The sequence below is a fragment of the Phallusia mammillata genome, chromosome 6, assembly GCF_965637545.1.
Source record: "Phallusia mammillata chromosome 6, kaPhaMamm4.hap1.1, whole genome shotgun sequence".
Classification (NCBI taxonomy): domain Eukaryota; kingdom Metazoa; phylum Chordata; class Ascidiacea; order Phlebobranchia; family Ascidiidae; genus Phallusia; species Phallusia mammillata.
Genome location: NC_137257.1, coordinates 8059852 through 8078927, shown reverse-complemented (window position 1 = coordinate 8078927; position 19076 = coordinate 8059852). Strand labels below are relative to the sequence as shown.

At 36.2% G+C, this 19076-nt stretch overlaps 1 protein-coding gene, 1 long non-coding RNA gene and 1 pseudogene across 3 annotated transcripts; 1 reads left to right on the top strand and 2 right to left on the bottom strand.

The window, feature by feature from the left end:
• Positions 1-7994: 7994 nt before the first annotated feature.
• On the top strand, positions 7995-10219 carry LOC145234024 (uncharacterized). The gene is made up of 5 exons (XR_013861240.1): positions 7995-8925; positions 9086-9130; positions 9468-9521; positions 9706-9899; positions 10056-10219. It is a non-coding gene; the product is annotated as an uncharacterized LOC145234024 (long non-coding RNA).
• A 1755-nt stretch (positions 10220-11974) lies between these two features.
• Positions 11975-14168, bottom strand: LOC145234175 (acyl-coenzyme A thioesterase 6-like). The gene is made up of 5 exons (XM_080098936.1): positions 14099-14168; positions 13947-14042; positions 13796-13896; positions 12698-12866; positions 11975-12081 (listed from the first exon to the last, which is right to left on the bottom strand). The coding sequence occupies exons 1-5, from the start codon at positions 14166-14168 to the stop codon at positions 11975-11977; spliced, it is 543 nt and encodes a 180-aa protein (XP_079955062.1).
• Positions 14169-15792: 1624 nt separating this feature from the next.
• On the bottom strand, positions 15793-19076 carry LOC145232962 (acyl-coenzyme A thioesterase 1-like; annotated as a pseudogene). The gene is made up of 5 exons (XR_013860978.1): positions 18908-19076; positions 18402-18500; positions 18157-18257; positions 17866-18100; positions 15793-16903 (listed from the first exon to the last, which is right to left on the bottom strand). The product of XR_013860978.1 is annotated as an acyl-coenzyme A thioesterase 1-like (transcript).

Below are 19076 nucleotides of genomic sequence, written 5' to 3'. Positions count from 1 at the left end.
TATCAAAGTAAAACGTGTAGCGTACATAGAAGAAGACAAGTTCACGACCAACAACGATGGAACAAGCATACGCGTGAGGCGTGACATCACGCATGAACACACATTTGACGACGTTTCTGTACCAATGTTTAAACCAAGGTTCGTACTTAAAAAGAATAATACTTTCTATGATAATGTACTATTCCATTCTAAACATTTAGCAGATCTGAGCCAGTCAAGCAACCAGAAAAGTCAATACCTTTGCTACGACATATTGAAACAAACGAACCCACTTTTCTACCTGTAATAGAAAACAATTCTACTGAGAGGTAAGGGCTTCAAGAATATATTAATTAAAATGGTAAGTTATGTAATAAGCGTAAAGCATCAAGCCAATAAACGATAAAACAGTGCACACGCTTGTTTCTCCCAACAACCTGGTGTGATGTTGGATTGCTACACTATAGTCAATACGGCCGATCTCTTGTTACCAGCTGCACCGATGGGACCTTATAGATCGAAATAGTGTGCACAGTCTGCAGCCTATCATTTTATAAGCAAAGTAACAAAACTTATTTTTACTCTGATAAAGATTTGACCTATTTCGACAACCACCACCAATATCCAGGCAACCATCACGCCGTTTTGAACCAAACAAAGAGGCCTTGGATAAAAACGACAGTATCGTGAGGTAAAGGGTATACAAATATTGATCGAGAAAACATATAACAATCTGTATAAAAATCTGCAGGCATTCTACTGAATCCAATACTTCACTTAAGCTACCTAAAGACACCACTCAAGAACAGGATAATGAAAGAATATGTCCTACATGCTGCAGCCGTATACAGTGTTGCATAATGTAATATTTGTAGTTTATAACGCATAGAATGGAAATGTGCTATTGTTTCCTACCCAATCTTGATGACTGTAATTTTTCGTTTTCACCGAACCATAATCAGTGCACCTCTACACCTTCTTTTCAAGTGCATCAGTTTGCATTACTTCAGTAAAACTTTTGTGCCAAAGATGTTGGTATGGAACAAATGTCCAAAAAGCAAATTTTCTTCCAAGAGTGCTACTTTGTGTAAGTGTATGTTTGAGCAAACTTGTACGTTTAGGGTATGGTTGACAGAAAGTTATATTTAGAAAGTTAATAGATGTGCTCCAACAATCGATCTGGGCCTAGCAATGGGGGATTTTACTTCCACCCATTTCAAGAACAACCCCCAAAGAAGATACTGGATTTCTAACACAAAACGGTGTATATGGGGGCTCCAGCAGATGGCCTGCACCTGGTAATGGCGCATAATGCAATTTTCCATTAACTCGGAAATACCGTTAGCGAAACCGTTCCGAGTAACAAAATTTCGTTCCAAAATGAACAATTTCGTTTCGGAACGAAAATTTTGTTCCGAATTTTGTTCCAAGTTACAAAAATTTCTGGTATGTCGTAACGAAAATTTTTGAACAGAAAAACATCGTTAAATTGGGGGTAACAAAAAATTTTGTTACCGTATTTTTTTGTTCATTAGATGGCGACAAAGAGAATTTTTTAAGCATATTTTAAACATTTTGTGTTTTAAATCTGCACATACATGGTTAAACCATACAAATTGAATCTCGTTCCGAAAAGTGTTACCTGTCACAAAATTTTGATACAAAATTTTTAATTGGAAGAAATTACGTTACAAAACTATTAGGTGGAACAAAATTTTGTTACGGAAAAGTGTTAGCTGGAACTAAAATGTGTTAGAAAAGGTATCTGTTAGCAGAAAATTTGGTCACGGAAAAGTGTTAGTTGGAACAAAGTTTTGTTGCGAAAAGTGTTAGCTGGAACAAAATTGTTACGAAAACTGTTACGTGGAACAAAATTTTGTTACGAAAACTGTTAGATGGAACAAAATTTTGTTACGAAAAGTGTTAGTTGGAACAAAATTGTTACGAAAAGTGTTAGCTGGAACAAAATTTTGCTACGGAAAAGTGTTAGTTGGAACAAAATTGTTATGAAAAGTGTTAGTTGGAACAAAATTGTTACGAAAAGTGTTAGCTGGAACAAAATTTTGTTACGAAAAGTGTTAGTTGGAACAAAATTGTTACGAAAAGTGTTAGTTGGAACAAAATTTTGTTACAAAAAGGGTTAGTTTGAAACATACTTTAAGTTGCAAAAATCATCGGTTTCAAATAAATTGAGTTCGCAAAAAGCTTTAGCCGTAACAAAATTTTGTTACGGAAAGTGTTAGTTGGAACAAAATTGTTACGAAAAGTGTTAGTTGGAACAAAATTTTGTTACGGAAAAGTGTTAGTTGGAACAAAATTGTTACGAAAAGTGTTAGTTGGAACAAAATTGTTACGAAAAGTGTTAGCTGTAACAAAATTTTGCTACGGAAAAGTGTTAGTTGGAACAAAATTTTGTTACGGAAAAGTGTTAGTTGGAACAAAATTGTTACGAAAAGTGTTAGTTGGAACAAAATTGTTACGAAAAGTGTTAGCTGTAACAAAATTTTGCTACGGAAAAGTGTTACTTGGAACAAAATCTTGTTACGGAAAAGTGTTAGTTGGAACAAAATTGTTACGAAAAGTGTTAGTTGGAACAAAATTGTTACGAAAAGTGTTAGCTGTAACAAAATTTTGTTACGAAAAGTGTTAGTTGTAACAAAATTTTGTTACGAAAAGTGTTAGCTGTAACAAAATTTTGTTACGAAAAGTGTTAGTTGTAACAAAATTTTGTTACGGAAAAGTGTTAGTTGGAACAAAATTGTTACGAAAAGTGTTAGTTGGAACAAAATTTTGTTACGGAAAAGTGTTAGCCGTAACAAAAAAGTGTTAGTTTGAAACATACTTTAAGTTGCGAAAATCATCGGTTTTCAATCAATTTAGCTCGCAAAACGTTAGATCTCTAAGGAAATTTGTTACGAAAAAGTGTTAGATGGAACAAAATTTTGAGGCAACAAGTGTTAGTTGAAAGAAAATTTTGTTACGAAAAGTGTTAGCTGGAACAAAATTTTGTTACGAAAAGTGTTAGCTGGAACAAAATTTTGTTACGGAAAGTGTTAGTTGGAACAAAATGGTTACGAAAAGTGTTAGCTGGAACAAAATTTTGTTACGGAAAGTGTTAGTTGGAACAAAATTGTTACGAAAAGTGTTAGTGGGAACAAAATTTTGTTACGGAAAAGTGTGTTAATTTGTTACGAAAAGTGTTAGCTGTAACAAAATTTTGTTACGAAAAGTGTTAGTTTGAAACATACTTTAAGTTGCGAAAATAATCGGTTTTCAATAGATTTAGCTCGCAAAACGCTAAAGCTCTAAGAAAATTTGTTACGGAAAAGTGTTAGTTGGAACAAAATTTTGAGGCAACAAGTGTTAATTTTGTTACAAAAAGGGTTAGTTTGAAAAAAATTTTGTTACGAAAAGTGTTAGTTGGAACAAAATTGTTACGAAAAGTGTTAGCTGGAACAAAATTTTGTTACGAAAAGTCTTAGCTGGAACAAAATTTTGTTACGGAAAGTGTTAGCTGTAACAAAATTTTGTTACGAAAAGTGTTAGTTTGAAACATACTTTAAGTTGCGAAAATCATCGGTTTTAAACGAAATTAGCTCGCAAAAAGCTTTAGCTGTAACAGAATTTTGTTACGAAAAGTGTTAGTTGGAACAAAATTGTTACGAAAAGTGTTAGTTGGAACAAAATTTTGTTACGGAAAAGTGTTAGCCGTAACAAAATTTTGTTACGAAAAGTGTTAGCTGTAACAAAATTTTGTTACGAAAAGTGTTAACTGGAACAAATTTTTTTACGAAAAGTGTTAGTTTGAAACATACTTTAAGTTGCGAAAATAATCGGTTTTCAATAGATTTAGCTCGCAAAAAGCTAAAGCTCTAAGAAAATTTGTTACGGAAAAGCGTTGGTTGGAACAAAGTTTGGTTACAAAAAGATATAGTTGGAACAAAATTTCGTTACGAAAAGTGTTAGCTGGAAAAAAGTTTTGTTACGAAAAGTGTTAGTTGGAACAGACTTCTGTTACAAAAAATTTTATTTGGAACAAAATTTTGTTACACAAACTGTTAGGTGGAACAAAATTTTGTTACGAAAAGTGTTAGTTTGAAACATACTTTAAGTTGCGAAAATCATCGGTTTCAAATAAAATGAGTTCGCAAAAAGCTATAGCTGTAAGAAAATTTTGTTACGGAAAAGTGCTAGATGGAACAAAATTTTGTTACGAAAAGTGTTCGTTGTAAGAAAATTTTGTTACATGAACTGTTAGCTTCAACCATCCTTTAAGTTGCAAAAATTATCGGTTTTGAATAAATTTAGCTCGCAAAAAGCCGTAAGAAAAGTTTGTTACGGAAAAGTGTTAGCTGGAAAAAAAATTGTTACGAAAAGTACTATTTGAAAAGGAGTTTTGTTACGAAAAGTGTTTGCAAACACGCTAGACCGCACGAGACTGAATACGTAATTCACATGTTAAACTGCCACCAACTCCAATTGACAGAAAGAAAAAATAATTTTTGCAACAGCTTTGTAGTTTCCTGATTTTGCCGCTGCTATCTAGCTTACTCAGCAAAACTGCAGCTGCAAGATAAGCGATAAGCGATAAGCGTCAGGTTATCAAAATCGTTGCTTAAGAAGGGGGAACAGATTCTCAAGGAATGAACGCCTTTCTAAAGCGATAATGCTACTGTTAAGTTGCGCAATGTCACGAATGCACTAAAGTTGGTAACTGTAGAAGGCATAAATTGTGGCAGTCGCAAATTCCGTGTACCCTAATAACATAACTCGATTAACATCGATCTAATGTTTGGGACAAAACTATTACGTATTTGGCAGGTCGAAACAATACAAATGCAAAAACAGTTTGATATCCAAGAAATTGCAACCAGCGTTCTAGCCGGAACGTAACTTTCCGATTGTTAGCGCATAAAACTCCTTATTAAACCCTTGTTACGTCACAATTGGCGATTAGATAACAAACGAATACAAGAGTTTGAAGGCTCAGGGCTTTGAGATAACGACTCCCTGTTATCAGCGGAAAACGGAAACGATTTGGGCCTATTTAATTTACGCAAAACTTTTTGAAAAGGGGGGGGTCCGGATTTATTATCACATTAATTTACAACTTGATGAACAGATTGAGTTGCACAATAAAGATCAGTTTTAATGTTTATTACGTCATAATCTATATTGTGATGCTTTTACTACCTGTTTTTATCGTATTGTTTGCACACAATAGGCCTACAAAAAGACTGACGCATATGACTGCTAGGCTGGTAACACTCTTTTCAGTAACACAACATCTGTTTCGGGCAATTTGAAAATCAAAAGTTTTGGCAAAGGAAATTTAATTACATCACGGCCGCCAGTACATATATTTTAATGTGGCCGTACGGCCGCAGATTGCACAGCCTTGACTGAAAGTTTGAGGAACGGTTTAATTACTTTCGTTTCTATTCATAACATAAGAATTTGTATTTACAAATTAAATTTCGCTAAATGTCTGTTTAAATAATAGCTTTGAAAAGTAAGAAACATTTAGTATAATCAACCAGTGAAAACCGTTTGAATTTATGTCAAACCGTTCGTATTTTATAACCGAAAGGTGCTTTTCTGTATGTCAGCGCGCTTTAATTTTAACGGTCGTTCCTTGCGAATAATGAACATGTACGCTTCTGAATTCCGATTCACTCGTTGGAATGACCTGAAACTATGTATGATCCATCTGACTTCAATTTGGAGTTGGCCAGTGAAAACCGTCTGAATTTATGTCAAACCGTTCGTGTTTTATAACCGAAAAGTCTTTGTCTGTATGTCAGCGCGCCTTAATTTTAACGGTCGTTTATTGCGAATAATGAGCATGTACGCTTCTCATTTCCGATTTACTCATTGGAATGACCTGAAACTTTGTATGCTCCACCTGACTTCAATTTGTAGATGACCAGTGAAAACCGTTTGAATTTATGTCAAACCGTTCGTGTTTTATAACTGAAAAGTCTTTGTCTGTATGTCAGCGCGCCTTAATTTTAACGGTCGTTTATTGCGAATAATGAGCATGTACGCTTCTCATTTCCGATTTACTTTCTGGAATGACCTGGAACTTTGCATGCTGTATCTGAGTGCAATTTGGATTTGGCCAGTGAAAACCGTTTGAATTTATGTCAAACCGTTCGTGTTTTATAACCGAAAAGTCTTTGTCTGTATGTCAGCTCGCCTTAATTTTTAACGGTCGTGACCTGCCCAAATTGACCATATGCGCTTCTCATTTCCGATTCACTCATTGGAATGACCTATAACTTTGCATGCTGTATCTGAGTGCAATTTGGAGTTGGCCAGTGAAAACCGTTTGAATTTATGTCAAACCGTTCGTGTTTTATAACCGAAAGGTGCTTGTCTGTATGTCAGCTCGCCTTAATTTTAACGGTCGTTAATTGCGAATAATGAGCATGTACGCTTCTCATTTCCGATTCACTCATTGGAATGACCTATAACTTTGCATGCTGTATCTGAGTGCAATTTGGAGTTGGCCAGTGAAAACCGTTTGAATTTATGTCAAACCGTTCGTGTTTTATAACCGAAAGTTGCTTGTCTATATGTCAGCGCGCCTTAATTTTAACGGTCGTTCATTGCGAATAATGAGCATGTACGCTTCTGAATTCCGATTCACTCATTGGAATGACCTACAACTTTGCATGCTGTATCTGACTGCAATTTGTAGATGACCAGTGAAAACCGTTTGAATTTATGTCAAACCGTTCGTGTTTTATAACCGAAAGTTGCTTGTCTATATGTCAGCTCGCCTTAATTTTAACGGTCGTTCCTTGCGAATAATGAGCATGTACGCTTCTGAATTCCGATTCACTCATTGGAATGACCTACAACTTTGCATGCTGTATCTGAGTCAGAGTTGCAAGCGGGCCCGAAATCTGAGCCCGAACCCGGCCCGAACCCGAAAGCACAAGCCCGAAACCCGGCCCGAACCCGAAACGTTTTTGAGAAGCCCGTTTAGGCCCGAAATTTTGATTGACAGGCCTATCCACGAAAGCCTTGCAACAAAGGGTGAGAAAGAAATAAGGGAAACACAACAAACACCATGAACAATAGTGGACAATGGCGTAAACAATACCTTTGAAAGTAGGGTGAGCATGAGGTCAAAGCCACAGACTGTTACTTACCTGAGTGATTTTATTTAAAAAAAATGGCGGTCACGAAACGCAAAGTCAGGCCCGTTTTAAGCCCGTTTTCTCACAAATACCTAAGCCCGAACCCGGCCCGAACCCGGCCCGAACCCGAACCCGGCCCGAAAAGCCCGGCCCGACTTGCAAGTCTGATCTGAGTGCAATTTGGAGTTGGCCAGTGAAAACCGTTTGAATTTATGTCAAACCGTTCGTGTTTTATAACCGAAAAGTCTTTGTCTGTATGTCAGCTCGCCTTAATTTTTAACGGTCGTGACCTGCCCAAAATGACCATGTGCGCTTCTCATTTCCGATTCACTCATTGGAATGACCTATAACTTTGCATGCTGTATCTGAGTGCAATTTGGAGTTGGCCAGTGAAAACCGTTTGAATTTATGTCAAACCGTTCGTGTTTTATAACCGAAAGGTGCTTGTCTGTATGTCAGCGCGCCTTAATTTTAACGGTCGTTCCTTGCGAATGATGACGATGTGCGCTTCTCAGCTGCATTATGTCTTAAATTTTGGAGCTGATATTGTACGTCATAACATTACTGTTCACATAAAAATTCGCTAATGTAGCACTAGATAGTCTGTAAACACTGCATTCCTCTCAGTACACAATCAAATATTCACTTCTTTAGAAGTATGAAAAAAAGTTTCAAGTGCGCTGGTTAAAAACAAGTACTCTACGACAGATGTAATCAAAGCATGAACTGCAGAAATTGCCAAAGATTAGAACAACAACAGAAAGGGTCAGTTTCAAAAATACATTTAAAGCCATGTGCAAAATATGGGTGTACGTTATCTAGTGATGTGTTATGTATTCTATTAAAATGATGAAATCTATTACTGTTTCGTGTTTGTTTTGTTTCATGTTCATTGTACCTTGATGTGTGTAATTTTGATTGGAATGGAAGCAATAATTTACCAACCAAAGTATTTTATCGTTTTGTAACACACCTTTTGTTACAACTTTTGTTAATGCTATAGCTAATGTTGCAAAAAAGGGAATATATTCTTTAGAATCATTTTGAACTAGCTATGGGACGTCTTGACAGTAATTGATGAGTCAACAATATGCAACTTGTTGATTCAGCACTTATTGTCACTGTAAAAGCCTACGCTCCGTTGCGTCATCTACCACAAATTCAGAAAGAAACAGAAAGAGAAACGTGAACAATATGTAAAAGAAAAAAGTAGAAAGAGCTTAAGGATCTCGACACACCAAAAGTTAAAAAAAAAAACAATTGGAGCTTTTGTTGGGCGACATTTTCTGTCGTGTTATATGCAGACTAGGATGCAGGGGTGGAATATTTAGAGGAATGAGGCGAGATGAACTGTTAGGAAAAGAGGAAACTGCATAAGGAATTTTTCAATTTTAGTTGAAAAGCAGAAAGAACAAAATCGTCATGGTTGCATTGTTTTGTCCAAACTTGAATATGATCACCTCAAGGTTGCATCTGACCATGCATGGGCTTTTTTGAAACATAAGCCGGGAGAGAAATCTCAAGCTTTTCCATCATTGGTTACTGCTGGTGCTGAAATGGAAGCCACTGCATTCAATAGGCTTTTCAAACTGGTTTCTATCAACGTAAATGGCAGTTTCAGCAACTGATGTCAGAAAAGTAATAACAACCAAAATGCGAGATGCTCCAGCACAAGTTCAAAAAGCAGTTGCCAGGGCCGAGGGGCACTCAATCGAAATGGCAAATCGGGTGTATGACTTGTCTCATCCTTTGGAAATTGTTGAAACAGCTAGGATGGCTATGGAGGAGGTGGTTTGAAGTAAGCACCCGTTTACTAATTCATTTTCAACTACCCTACTGGATTTTTCTTCAATAGTTTCTGTTTTGCAATTTGGTCAGTTAAAACCTTTTCATCATTATATTCTAGATGATATAAGTATGTTTTAATATGATATTAAATAGTTGTTTGTTTTGTACAGAAGGTATATCTCAATCTCAACCGGATCAGGAGTCGTCAGAAACTGGTATGTATATGACTTACATACTACAATCAATGTTAGACAGGCATTCACATGTTATAAGTAAGCACTCTAGTTGTACATGGTGTGCTTGCCACTTATACAGTCATTCCACAACGACCATTGGGGGTGTAATCTAACTTTATATTACATTATACAAAAGCAGCAATGCCAATAAATTTGACATAAGAGTCACAACTCAAGCATCTTCCTGCCATAAGAAGGAAATTTTAAACTAAACTCTGCAAGAATTTTGACTGTTATGTCAAGTTATTTTTAGAGTTATGCTTATTTTGCACTAACTTAATATTATACTTGTCCAATTTCATTTACTGTGTCACAGAAAGTGGAGGAACAATCGCAACCACAACGTCAGAAAATCAAAAACTCAGCACTGGTAGGCTTGTGTTTTTTGCTTGTAGTATTTTATTTATTTCAATGCAATTTAAATAACTGACAAGTTTACTTGATTGCAACCAATCGCTGTCATGAACTACCTCTGAACATAGTGCATTGAAGTTGTTATAGTCCAAGTCATGGCAGTTATAAGTGTATTTACAATTATTTATATTATGTTGCAGATGAATCATTGTATATAATGGTTCAGTTTGTGGACGATAATGAAGGTTTACAAATTTTTCGAATCTCTGACTTAAAAACATTGGACAACAAGAAATTTAAAGACTTCTCTCAAATTCCTGAAGGTGGTTTATGCAAAGCGAGGTGGCCAGCAGACAAGCTGTTTTATAAAGCTAAAAGATTCCATAGTCGCTATGTAAGTTTACTAGACTTGAACTTTTTAAAGCTTAGTAATACCAGATACAAGTAGGATAATTGTAACAGCCTAATGACATCCCATTAAACGTACATGAAATAATATAAAAATTGCAATCTTTCCAAGAAATATTAATATTTTTTTGTCTACTTCCAGGTACACCAACTAAAGAAAAATGCAGCTCAGATTATGAAGCATCACCAAAAAAGAGAAGACTTTTCTAAATTATTTAAAATAACATGTCATGCAGTTACATTGTTTCTGTAAAATAACTTTTTTCTATTTATATATTTTCTATTCATATTTCTCACTGTAGTTGATATACTGTGATGCAGCTTTAAAATTACCTAATTTATTGACTGCAAAACAAACATACATTTACTTACATTTTACATGTCCCAAGCTATTTTGGAAACTTACAATCATTGCATTTCTGTTTTGCATTGCCATTAACCTTATTATCTTAGTGAATGTTTCCAATGTTCAGTGTTCATTTTCATTATTTTTGTAAATAATCATTTATTTTCATCGCTGTATGTTCTTTTTGCAACAATGTTGTTGAAGCCCTAAGCCCCATTTTACTATTGAATGTTTCCAATGTTCGGTGTTCACTTCCCCTTTTTTGCACATAATCATTTATTTTCAACGCTGTATGTTCTTTTTGCAACAATGTTGTTGAAGCCCGATGCCCAATTTTAATATTGAATGATTCCAATGTTCTTTTTGCAACTTTGTCGTTGGAGCCCTAAACCCCATTTTAGTATTGAATGTTTCCAATGTTCTTTTTGCAACAATGTTGTTGAAGCCCTAAGCCCCATTTTGCTATTGAATGTTTCCAATGTTCGGTGTTCACTTTCCTTGTTTGTGTACATAATCATTGATTTTCATCGCTATATGTTCTTTTTGCAACAATGTTGTTGAAGCCCTAAGCCCCATTTTACTATTGAATGTTTCCAATGTTCTTTTTGCAACAATGTTGTTGAAGCCCTAAGCCCCATTTTACTATTGAATGTTTCCAATGTTCGGTGTTCACTTCCCTTTTTTTGTACATAATCATTGATTTTCATCGCTGTATGTTCTTTTTGCAACAATGTTGTTGAAGCCCGAAGCCCAATTTTAATATTGAATGATTCCAATTTTCTTTTTGCAACTTTGTCGTTGGAGCCCTAAACCCCATTTTAATATTGAATGTTTCCAATGTTCTTTTTGCAACTTTGTTGTTGGAGCCCTAAGCCCCATTTTACTATTGAATGTTTCCAATGTTTGGTGTTCACTTCCCTTTTTTGTTATTAATCATTTATTTTCATCGCTGTATGTTCTTTTTGCAACTTTGTTGTTGAAGCCCTAAGCCCCATTTTGCTATTGAATGTTTCCAATGTTCTTTTTGCAACTTTGTTGTTGGAGCCCCAAGCCCCATTTTACTATTGAATGTTTCCAGTGTTTGGTGTTCACTTCCCTTTTTTGTTATTAATCATTTATTTTCATCGCTGTATGTTCTTTTTGCAACTTTGTTGTTGAAGCCCTAAGCCCCATTTTGCTATTGAATGTTTCCAATGTTCTTTTTGCAACAATGTTGTTGAAGCCCTAAGCCCCATTTTACTATTGAATGTTTTCAATGTTCTTTTTGCAACAATGTTGTTGAAGCCCTAAGCCCCATTTTACTATTGAATGTTTCCAATGTTCTTTTTGCAACAATGTTGTTGAAGCCCTAAGCCCCATTTTACTCTGGAATGTTTCCAATGTTCTTTTTGCAACAATGTTGTTGAAGCCCTAAGCCCCATTTTACTATTGAATGTTTCCAATGTTCTTTTGCAACATTGTTGTGGAATCCCTAAGCCCCATTTTCCCACTAAAAACTTTCACTTCATCAAAATTCCGAACTAATAAACACATAAAATTAATTTGGCTGTGCGGTTTGAATGCTAAAATTTGCAGACCTCTACCTCCACCTAACGGTTTTTCGTTGACTTGAAAAAATATGTTCCGAACAAAAATTGTAACATTATGTGGTCGTTAGAAACCGTTACCTATGCTAACAAAAATTTTGTTACAAAAAAAAATCTCGTTCCGAACCATTACATAGGGTAACGTACAATAGTGTAGTCAGGGTGTTTGGCTTCTTTCAAAAGTTTTTCAGCAAAGTTGCAATAATGTTCAGATGGCACGTTACTATCTGAAAGACCTGCTATATACATACATGGCACATTGTGACGCTTGTAAAATTGATACAAAACTTGCGAGCGTATTTTTTCATCTACTTCTGATACAAATGGAAAGAGGTTCTAGTAACACATGCACCATACTTGTTAATTCGCCTTAGATCAAATGGATGTGTAGAGAATGCTGGCCAAATTTTATCGCCATATTGGTGAGAATTGTGAGCGGTTAATATTGGTGCATTAAGAGCTATAACAGATCTTATCCCTCTTAAACAGTCAACCATGGATAAGGCAAGTTGACCACCTTCACACAAACCAACAACCGAAATACCCTGATCTGCACTTACTGCTTTTGATTCATCAAAAAATTTAACGACATTTTCAAACACTTTTATATTTAAACGAAAAACATAGTTTGTAAAATCAAAGTATTTCAGATTTAACGTTGCAAATCCGTGGGATGCCAGAAGTGACGCCTTGGATTCAAATGGTGCTGATGCCACGCCAAGCATACTTATAACACCTGTTAAAATAAATTCTTGTGAGCAAGTTTACTTCACTGTTGTTTTGCACAACATTTAATTTCTTTATAAAACAACAAAGAAAGTTATTGTTCTTTAATAGTATTAACCAAGCTACCTGGAAACTGTCTATTTCCTGGTGGTAAAAATAAAGTCCCCTCAAAGTCAGCTTCATCCACCTTTATACGTTTTGTTCCTGGCATCATATGTAACCTGGTTGCTTGGTACGTTGCACAGACGTCTTTATCATCAATAAATGCAATATCATGCAGACTCGAAATCTGTTTCTTGTACAAATTTAGTGTAACTAATTGCGGCTGCGTAACGTCCTTCACCAAAAACTATGCTACTGTACTCTGCACGAACAACAAAATTAATAAATTTTTGATAGAAACTCGTTTAGCCATATGAACATTACATGCTCACAAAAACAAATCAATTCCAGCTAGTTTTAACCACTGTAGGTGAGAGCTTTGAACTAATTTATATTGTATTTCCAAAAACACTAGCCATGTATTTGCATTACGTGACCTAACTTTTTGTTACTTGCAATCAGGGAGTCGAACCGGAACTGAACCCGGACCCGCGAACCGGTTTGAGCGATTAATTTCATTAAACCCGAACCGAACCCAAACCGCTAATTACGATTTTCTAAAAACCCGAACCGGAGTTGAACCCCATATTTGGTTTGGCGTTGGACCCGAACCGGAACCGAACCAGTAAAAAAATGCAATCTCTTTTATATTTTGTGATTTTTTTCAAAACAGCGCACTAAAAAATACACGAGATAACACTTACAGGCCGTGTCAAAAATAACAGTGCAAAGGCAAAATTCTTTTGAAGTTTAATAAGGCCAGGTAGATGATGGGTAGAATTAAACTAAAACGAATACAAATTTGAACCGGTTTAAAAACCGCAAACCGGTTCGGACCGGATAATTTGCCCAAACCGGAACCAAACCCGAACCCGAAAATATACATTTTAAAAAACCGGAACCGAACCCGAACCCTTAAAAACAAAACCAAGTGAACCCGAACCGAACCTGAACCCATATGACAAGCGGTTCGACTCCCTGCTTGCAATAGTATCTCAAACCAAACAAAGACTACCCCTATTTTGGATCGTACAACAAGCAAAATAGTAGCAACAGCATTCCAATGACGCCAATTCGTTTTAATAAGATGTAAAGATAGTATGAAATACTACAAGTAACAACCTTATTGCTGGGTGAAGGATCCATTGACCAAAATAAACCCATTTCATCAGCACCACAGTATGTTCCAGCTAACGACTTTTGACTCGCCAAATTGATTTCACCTGTCAACAGTTTGTTTTAAAACAATAACCAAGTTCACACACTGACTAACCTTTGTCGTTAGACTGAAATATTCCGAAGCTTTCAAACAGAAACTTTCCTGAATGCATAGAGGCATGAACAGTAAACAAGGCATTGACAGAAAGGCCTGAAAATACAATTCAGCAGATTGGAATGACTTGGAATCGAAATAAAATTACTTACCATGAATAGAAATATTGACTTCAGAATCAAACATGCTTGGGTCAGGATGAACTTTAAAATAAGCAGACATGTTGCACAAATAAACAGAAAATTGTACCCCTCGAAACCTTTTCCCTGCGATGAACTATTGCAATGCCGCAAAATGAACCTCGATGGACAGAAGTTAAACACTGAGCAAACAACCTCAGTGCTTGGACTGTCATGTTAGTTGGCAAGCTTTACCAATATTTTAAACTGTAAAGTTTTTGTCTAACGAACTGATGTTATACGTTGACAGTTCCGCAGTGCCTTGGTGTACTAACTTGGTTGTTTAGCGCAACGCTTAACAAAATAAACTTAACTACTTATGTTTACTGATTTGCTTGTTTTTTCTTTGGCGAGCCTTTCCAAGGTGTATGGCGATGTATAGGCTTTGGCACAAGATTTTCCAGTTAATAATACCTTATCAATGAGTTAAACGTATGTAATAATAAAGCTCTTGTTTTGTGCTTCAAGAGAGGGCTCAATTATTGCTCCATGCTGGCACCAATGTCGCGTTTTGAGTATGTTTCCAGTTCGTGAGTTAATCACTTGATTGCAACCACCAGACATATTTCAGTTGCAGTTGTGTAGAATGCATACCCTGTAGGACAGGGGTCGGCAACCCCTGACACGCGTGCCAAGGTTGGCACGCAAGGTGGTTTTTCATGGCACGCCAACCGATTTGCGTGTTTATATTGAAGTAACAATTGAACCTGTTAAACTGCTTGTTTACAGTTTTTCACATGCCATTGTCCTAAAATTCAGCCTTACATACACAAAACGCTTTGCTTTCTCTATATTATTGATATCTGCTGGCACGAACCACTATTATGTAGAAAAACGTTGGCACGTGAGGCCATTCACAAATGGAAATAACAAGTAAATTGGCACGCGTCGACTTAAAGGTTGTCGACCCCTGCTGTAGGAGGTCCCGGGCCGATAGTCAAATAAAGCATCTAACACATACATATGTTAAACCCATTTTAGCATGTTTACAACAAACAAAAATGTTGTCGAACAAGTATCACCGTAATACAGAGCAATGATTTTGTACAAACGAAATACAGCTTCATGCAAGCACAAATTCCTAATTTTAATGACACGCGACATATCATTTAATTAAACGATACGGTCGAACAGTGTATACCAGACAATTATAACCCTATAAAGTAAATGCATGGTCATCAAGAATCCGCAAAAAAATTTGGCATGAGGCAAATTTTAAATTTTAGTGTTGTCAATGTGAGACAGTGGTTCCCAAACTTTTTCATATTTTTTTCAAAACGGTCCCTTTGCCATTATTCGAGGGCTCGCGGTCCTTAAGCCTAAATGGGTATTTCATAAAAACGAAAGTTGATTGCAGGATTTTAGCTAGTTATGCAAAATTGCGCATAACAATCATCCAAAGACAGCATATGACACCACAAACAGGACAAAAACATTACGATTTTGCGCGAACAATTGCATTTTTGATAGTTGTCATTCAATAAAGGCCATTGTTTAGCAATGGGGACAGTCGATTCTCAATTCTACTTTGATTTAAACTTATTTAGTGGCACAAACTGACGCCAAATAAGATTATAGAATTACTTCAACCGCTTCGCGGTCCCCCCAAAATTGCCTCACGGACCCCTAAAGGACCGCGGACCCCAGTTTGGGAACCGCTGATGTGAGATGAAGTAGCATTAATCAAAATGCATTGCCATGCAATTACCCTCAGGGTAGTACATTTGATAAATGAATAATTATATTATGAACGCTATAATCTTGTCCATTTGCCTGTTTTGCACAAATGTAGCAAAAAGGGATCAAAAACAGCCTGGTAAAGCGCACCCAAGTAGCAAAAGAGCACACAGCACTTTGTGCCTCAAAACTCAACAACACAAAAATAATTAAATCATAACATAAACAACAATAAATAGAATTGCATACTAACAGTGGGGATTGTTTAACACCTGATAAGCAATAAATAAAAACAATTATTTCACTGATTTGCAAAAAACATATGCACAATTTACTTCAGCTTGTCAGATAAAAATTCAAGCTGCCGTTTCCATGCATCTTTCTCAGCATGACTGTGCATAGGAAGGCAACCACCCATGTCAAGGGCAACACCAAAGACCCCTTGATACATTTCAAAGCAAAATGGAAAATTTGGTGGTTCCAAAATATGACCAGTACCAGGATATTGGACAATTTCATAATCGGGATGTTTTGATTCAAGTAAACGCATTTCTGCAACCATTGCTTGGTACGATGAAGGTACACACTGGTCATCCATTCCAGCAATAATGAGGTACGGAATGGTATGCTGTTCCTCAAAATTGAAATAGCCTGGAAGATAATGAAGCTTTTCTGGTGCAGGTAGGTCAAATGTTCTGGCAAGTTTTAGGCGTCCATTTTCATCAAGCTTACTTGGCTTTATCTCAAATCCAGGATATGTTTTGCCTTTATACTTACAATCCCCAACTACTGTATGTAGATTCGGATTTATACATACCACACAACCAACACCTGGCATTAATGACGCCATTGCCATTGCAATTGTGCCCCCTTTGCATATGCCCAACAACCCAATGCCATTCTCATTTCGAACTTCATTATGTTGTTGCATAAAATTCAACGCCTTTTCAAAATACTCAAGGTCCAGTGTATCCAATAAATGTTTGGGTAGATGTTCAAAACCAAATTAGCCAAGCACCAAAGCTGCAAATCCATGTGATGCTAAAAGGGCTCCGTTGTATTCCCTGATCCCAGGATAACCGCCAAATATTGTAATTACACCTGGAAAGCAATTAAAAAATCATTTAAAGAAGCAGAAAAGCATTGCTTTTAGTTGCAATTGATGTTCAGTAAATAAAACTTAAAAATGGCACACTTCAAAAAATGGTAATGTCACAAAATCATTTTTATGATTTTTAACATTAAAGCGGGTGCTTTCTTTATTTTGTTAGGCCATAAGCATGGTGTTTGTAATACCATATAAAGCAGGGGTGTCCAACCTTTTTTGGCAAAGGGCCGAATGCGGTTTACGAATGATTGCGCGGGTCACTTGAGTGTTTACTGCTAATTTGTGATCTTAGAAACGGCTGCCTTATAGTTTTTATTTAAAATCGTCACACCGGAATTCTAATCTTTAGATTTTTTGCAATTAGAAGAACAATAAAACACACCAAGATACAGTAAAGGCAATATTTGGTGACATGGACGTTGTAGCAATGCGAAGCGGGTTTTTCATAAGGCTGTCAGAAATTACTGATTACGTGTACAGGGGGTTTGAAGTCACATGTCCAGCTTTCTTGGGATATTCTGTTAGCGTTGCTAGCTTTTTGCTTTCTGTTTGACATAATCTATATCACTGCAGACTTTGGAAGAAATTTCGCTGCCAAATGCGTTTTGCGCCATGCTCTGCTATCAAAAGTACCCTAAGGAAGCAAGAAATATCACTGATCAAATTTAAAATCACGAGAAAGATTATTGACGTAACAATGTAGAAATTGTGATGCGTAACAATGTACATTGTGATGCAATAAAATACAACTTGAACAGTTGTGCATTACTCTATTAACAAAGAAATAAAGCAAACAATAAATGCCATTTTTTTCGAAATAGAAGTTCTACTTAAATTACGTAGGCGATTAACTTGATAAAATAAGTCGTTTCGAAAATACCCCGCGGGCCACTCAGAACCTTCCTGCGGGCCGCATTGAGACCGCACAAGATGATTGATAATATTGTTTGTTTACCTGGGTGTGGGCCATTGCCTGCAGGCAAAAACAAAGTTCCTGCTTAACCATTTGACCGAACAGGGATTCGTCTTATACCAGGCCCAAGGATGGGCCGAGGAAGGTCAAATTTTAAAATTTCAGATCCATCAGAAGTTTTTTTTCTTAAATCCAGTATGTTCACTTTCCCTTTGTGTAGGGCAAGGTTATAAATCGGTGTTTCTACACTAGTATTTGGATAGCGCTGTGGGCGTTTCTAAAAAAAGAGCGTAAAAGATTGTGGAATTACTATCATGCATAACCAAGACTTACTTTTGTTAATGAATATGGTCTCATTGACCAAAATAAACCCATTGGTTCAATACCACAATATGTTCCACCGATACTACAATCGTTGGTCAAATCCAAGGTTCCTGTCACAAGAAAGCACAATATACATCATGATTGTGATGTGATTTACATCAGTACATGATACCAAACACTTTTATCAACAATGTTTTATAGACTATGAAGCACAAAAACCACACTTTGTATTATATTTAGGTAAACTTCAATACCTGAAAGAGAAGTTCGATAATTTGCTGAACTTTCATAATAGGTATTATTGGAAACAGAAAGTGATGCATACAAGGATACATCTTCAGATGGTGGTAAGCCTAGGACAAAAACAGCTACTTTTAGACTGTTATAACAAAATGGTTTTATTTGATTCAGTAAATTAAAAATAGTAGGGTGTGTATATAAACACCATATACACTAAACTAATATATGTTCAAGAATTTAGGAATAGATAAACAAACAAACAGATATGTATGACTGGATTAGTCACTTTTAATACCCACACTAATGCACCATAATGCACTGATGTCTGTTCTGTCCTATATAGTGATGGCAGTCAATTCAAGCCCAAAAGCTAAAAAACTGTTGTGCTAAGTGCTGTCGCAGTATTTACATTCAATAACTTCTGATACATGACTTGAAATTTATGTAAAAAAAAACTCCTGTGATGACCTTAAGCCCTGGCGATATGCCACACAGCACACACAGAGCCAATATTACTAACCTCGAAATTTAATGTTGATTGTTTCATCAATAAGGTGTTGTTCTGGACTTACAGTAACCGAAGGAGATGCCTTGTGTAAACTCCTCACAATTGCAGCAACTTATTTTCGCGGCAACGAAAGTTTTTGGATTCGAAACCGCAAAATGCACTTTGCGTTTTTGCAAAACAT

What these genes read in the sequence shown, in the direction of transcription:
- LOC145234175 (XM_080098936.1), bottom strand. Translation starts at nt 14,168, where the DNA reads ATGTCTGCTTATTTTAAAGTTCATCCTGACCCAAGCATGTTTGATTCT. An exon ending in AGTCAATATTTCTATTCATG is followed by an intron (nt 14,043 to 14,098) that starts GTAAGTAATTTT and finishes TTGTATTTTCAG; the next exon opens with GCCTTTCTGTCAATGCCTTG. An exon ending in ATCCTTCACCCAGCAATAAG is followed by an intron (nt 12,867 to 13,795) that starts GTTGTTACTTGT and finishes AATTTGTACAAG; the next exon opens with AAACAGATTTCGAGTCTGCA.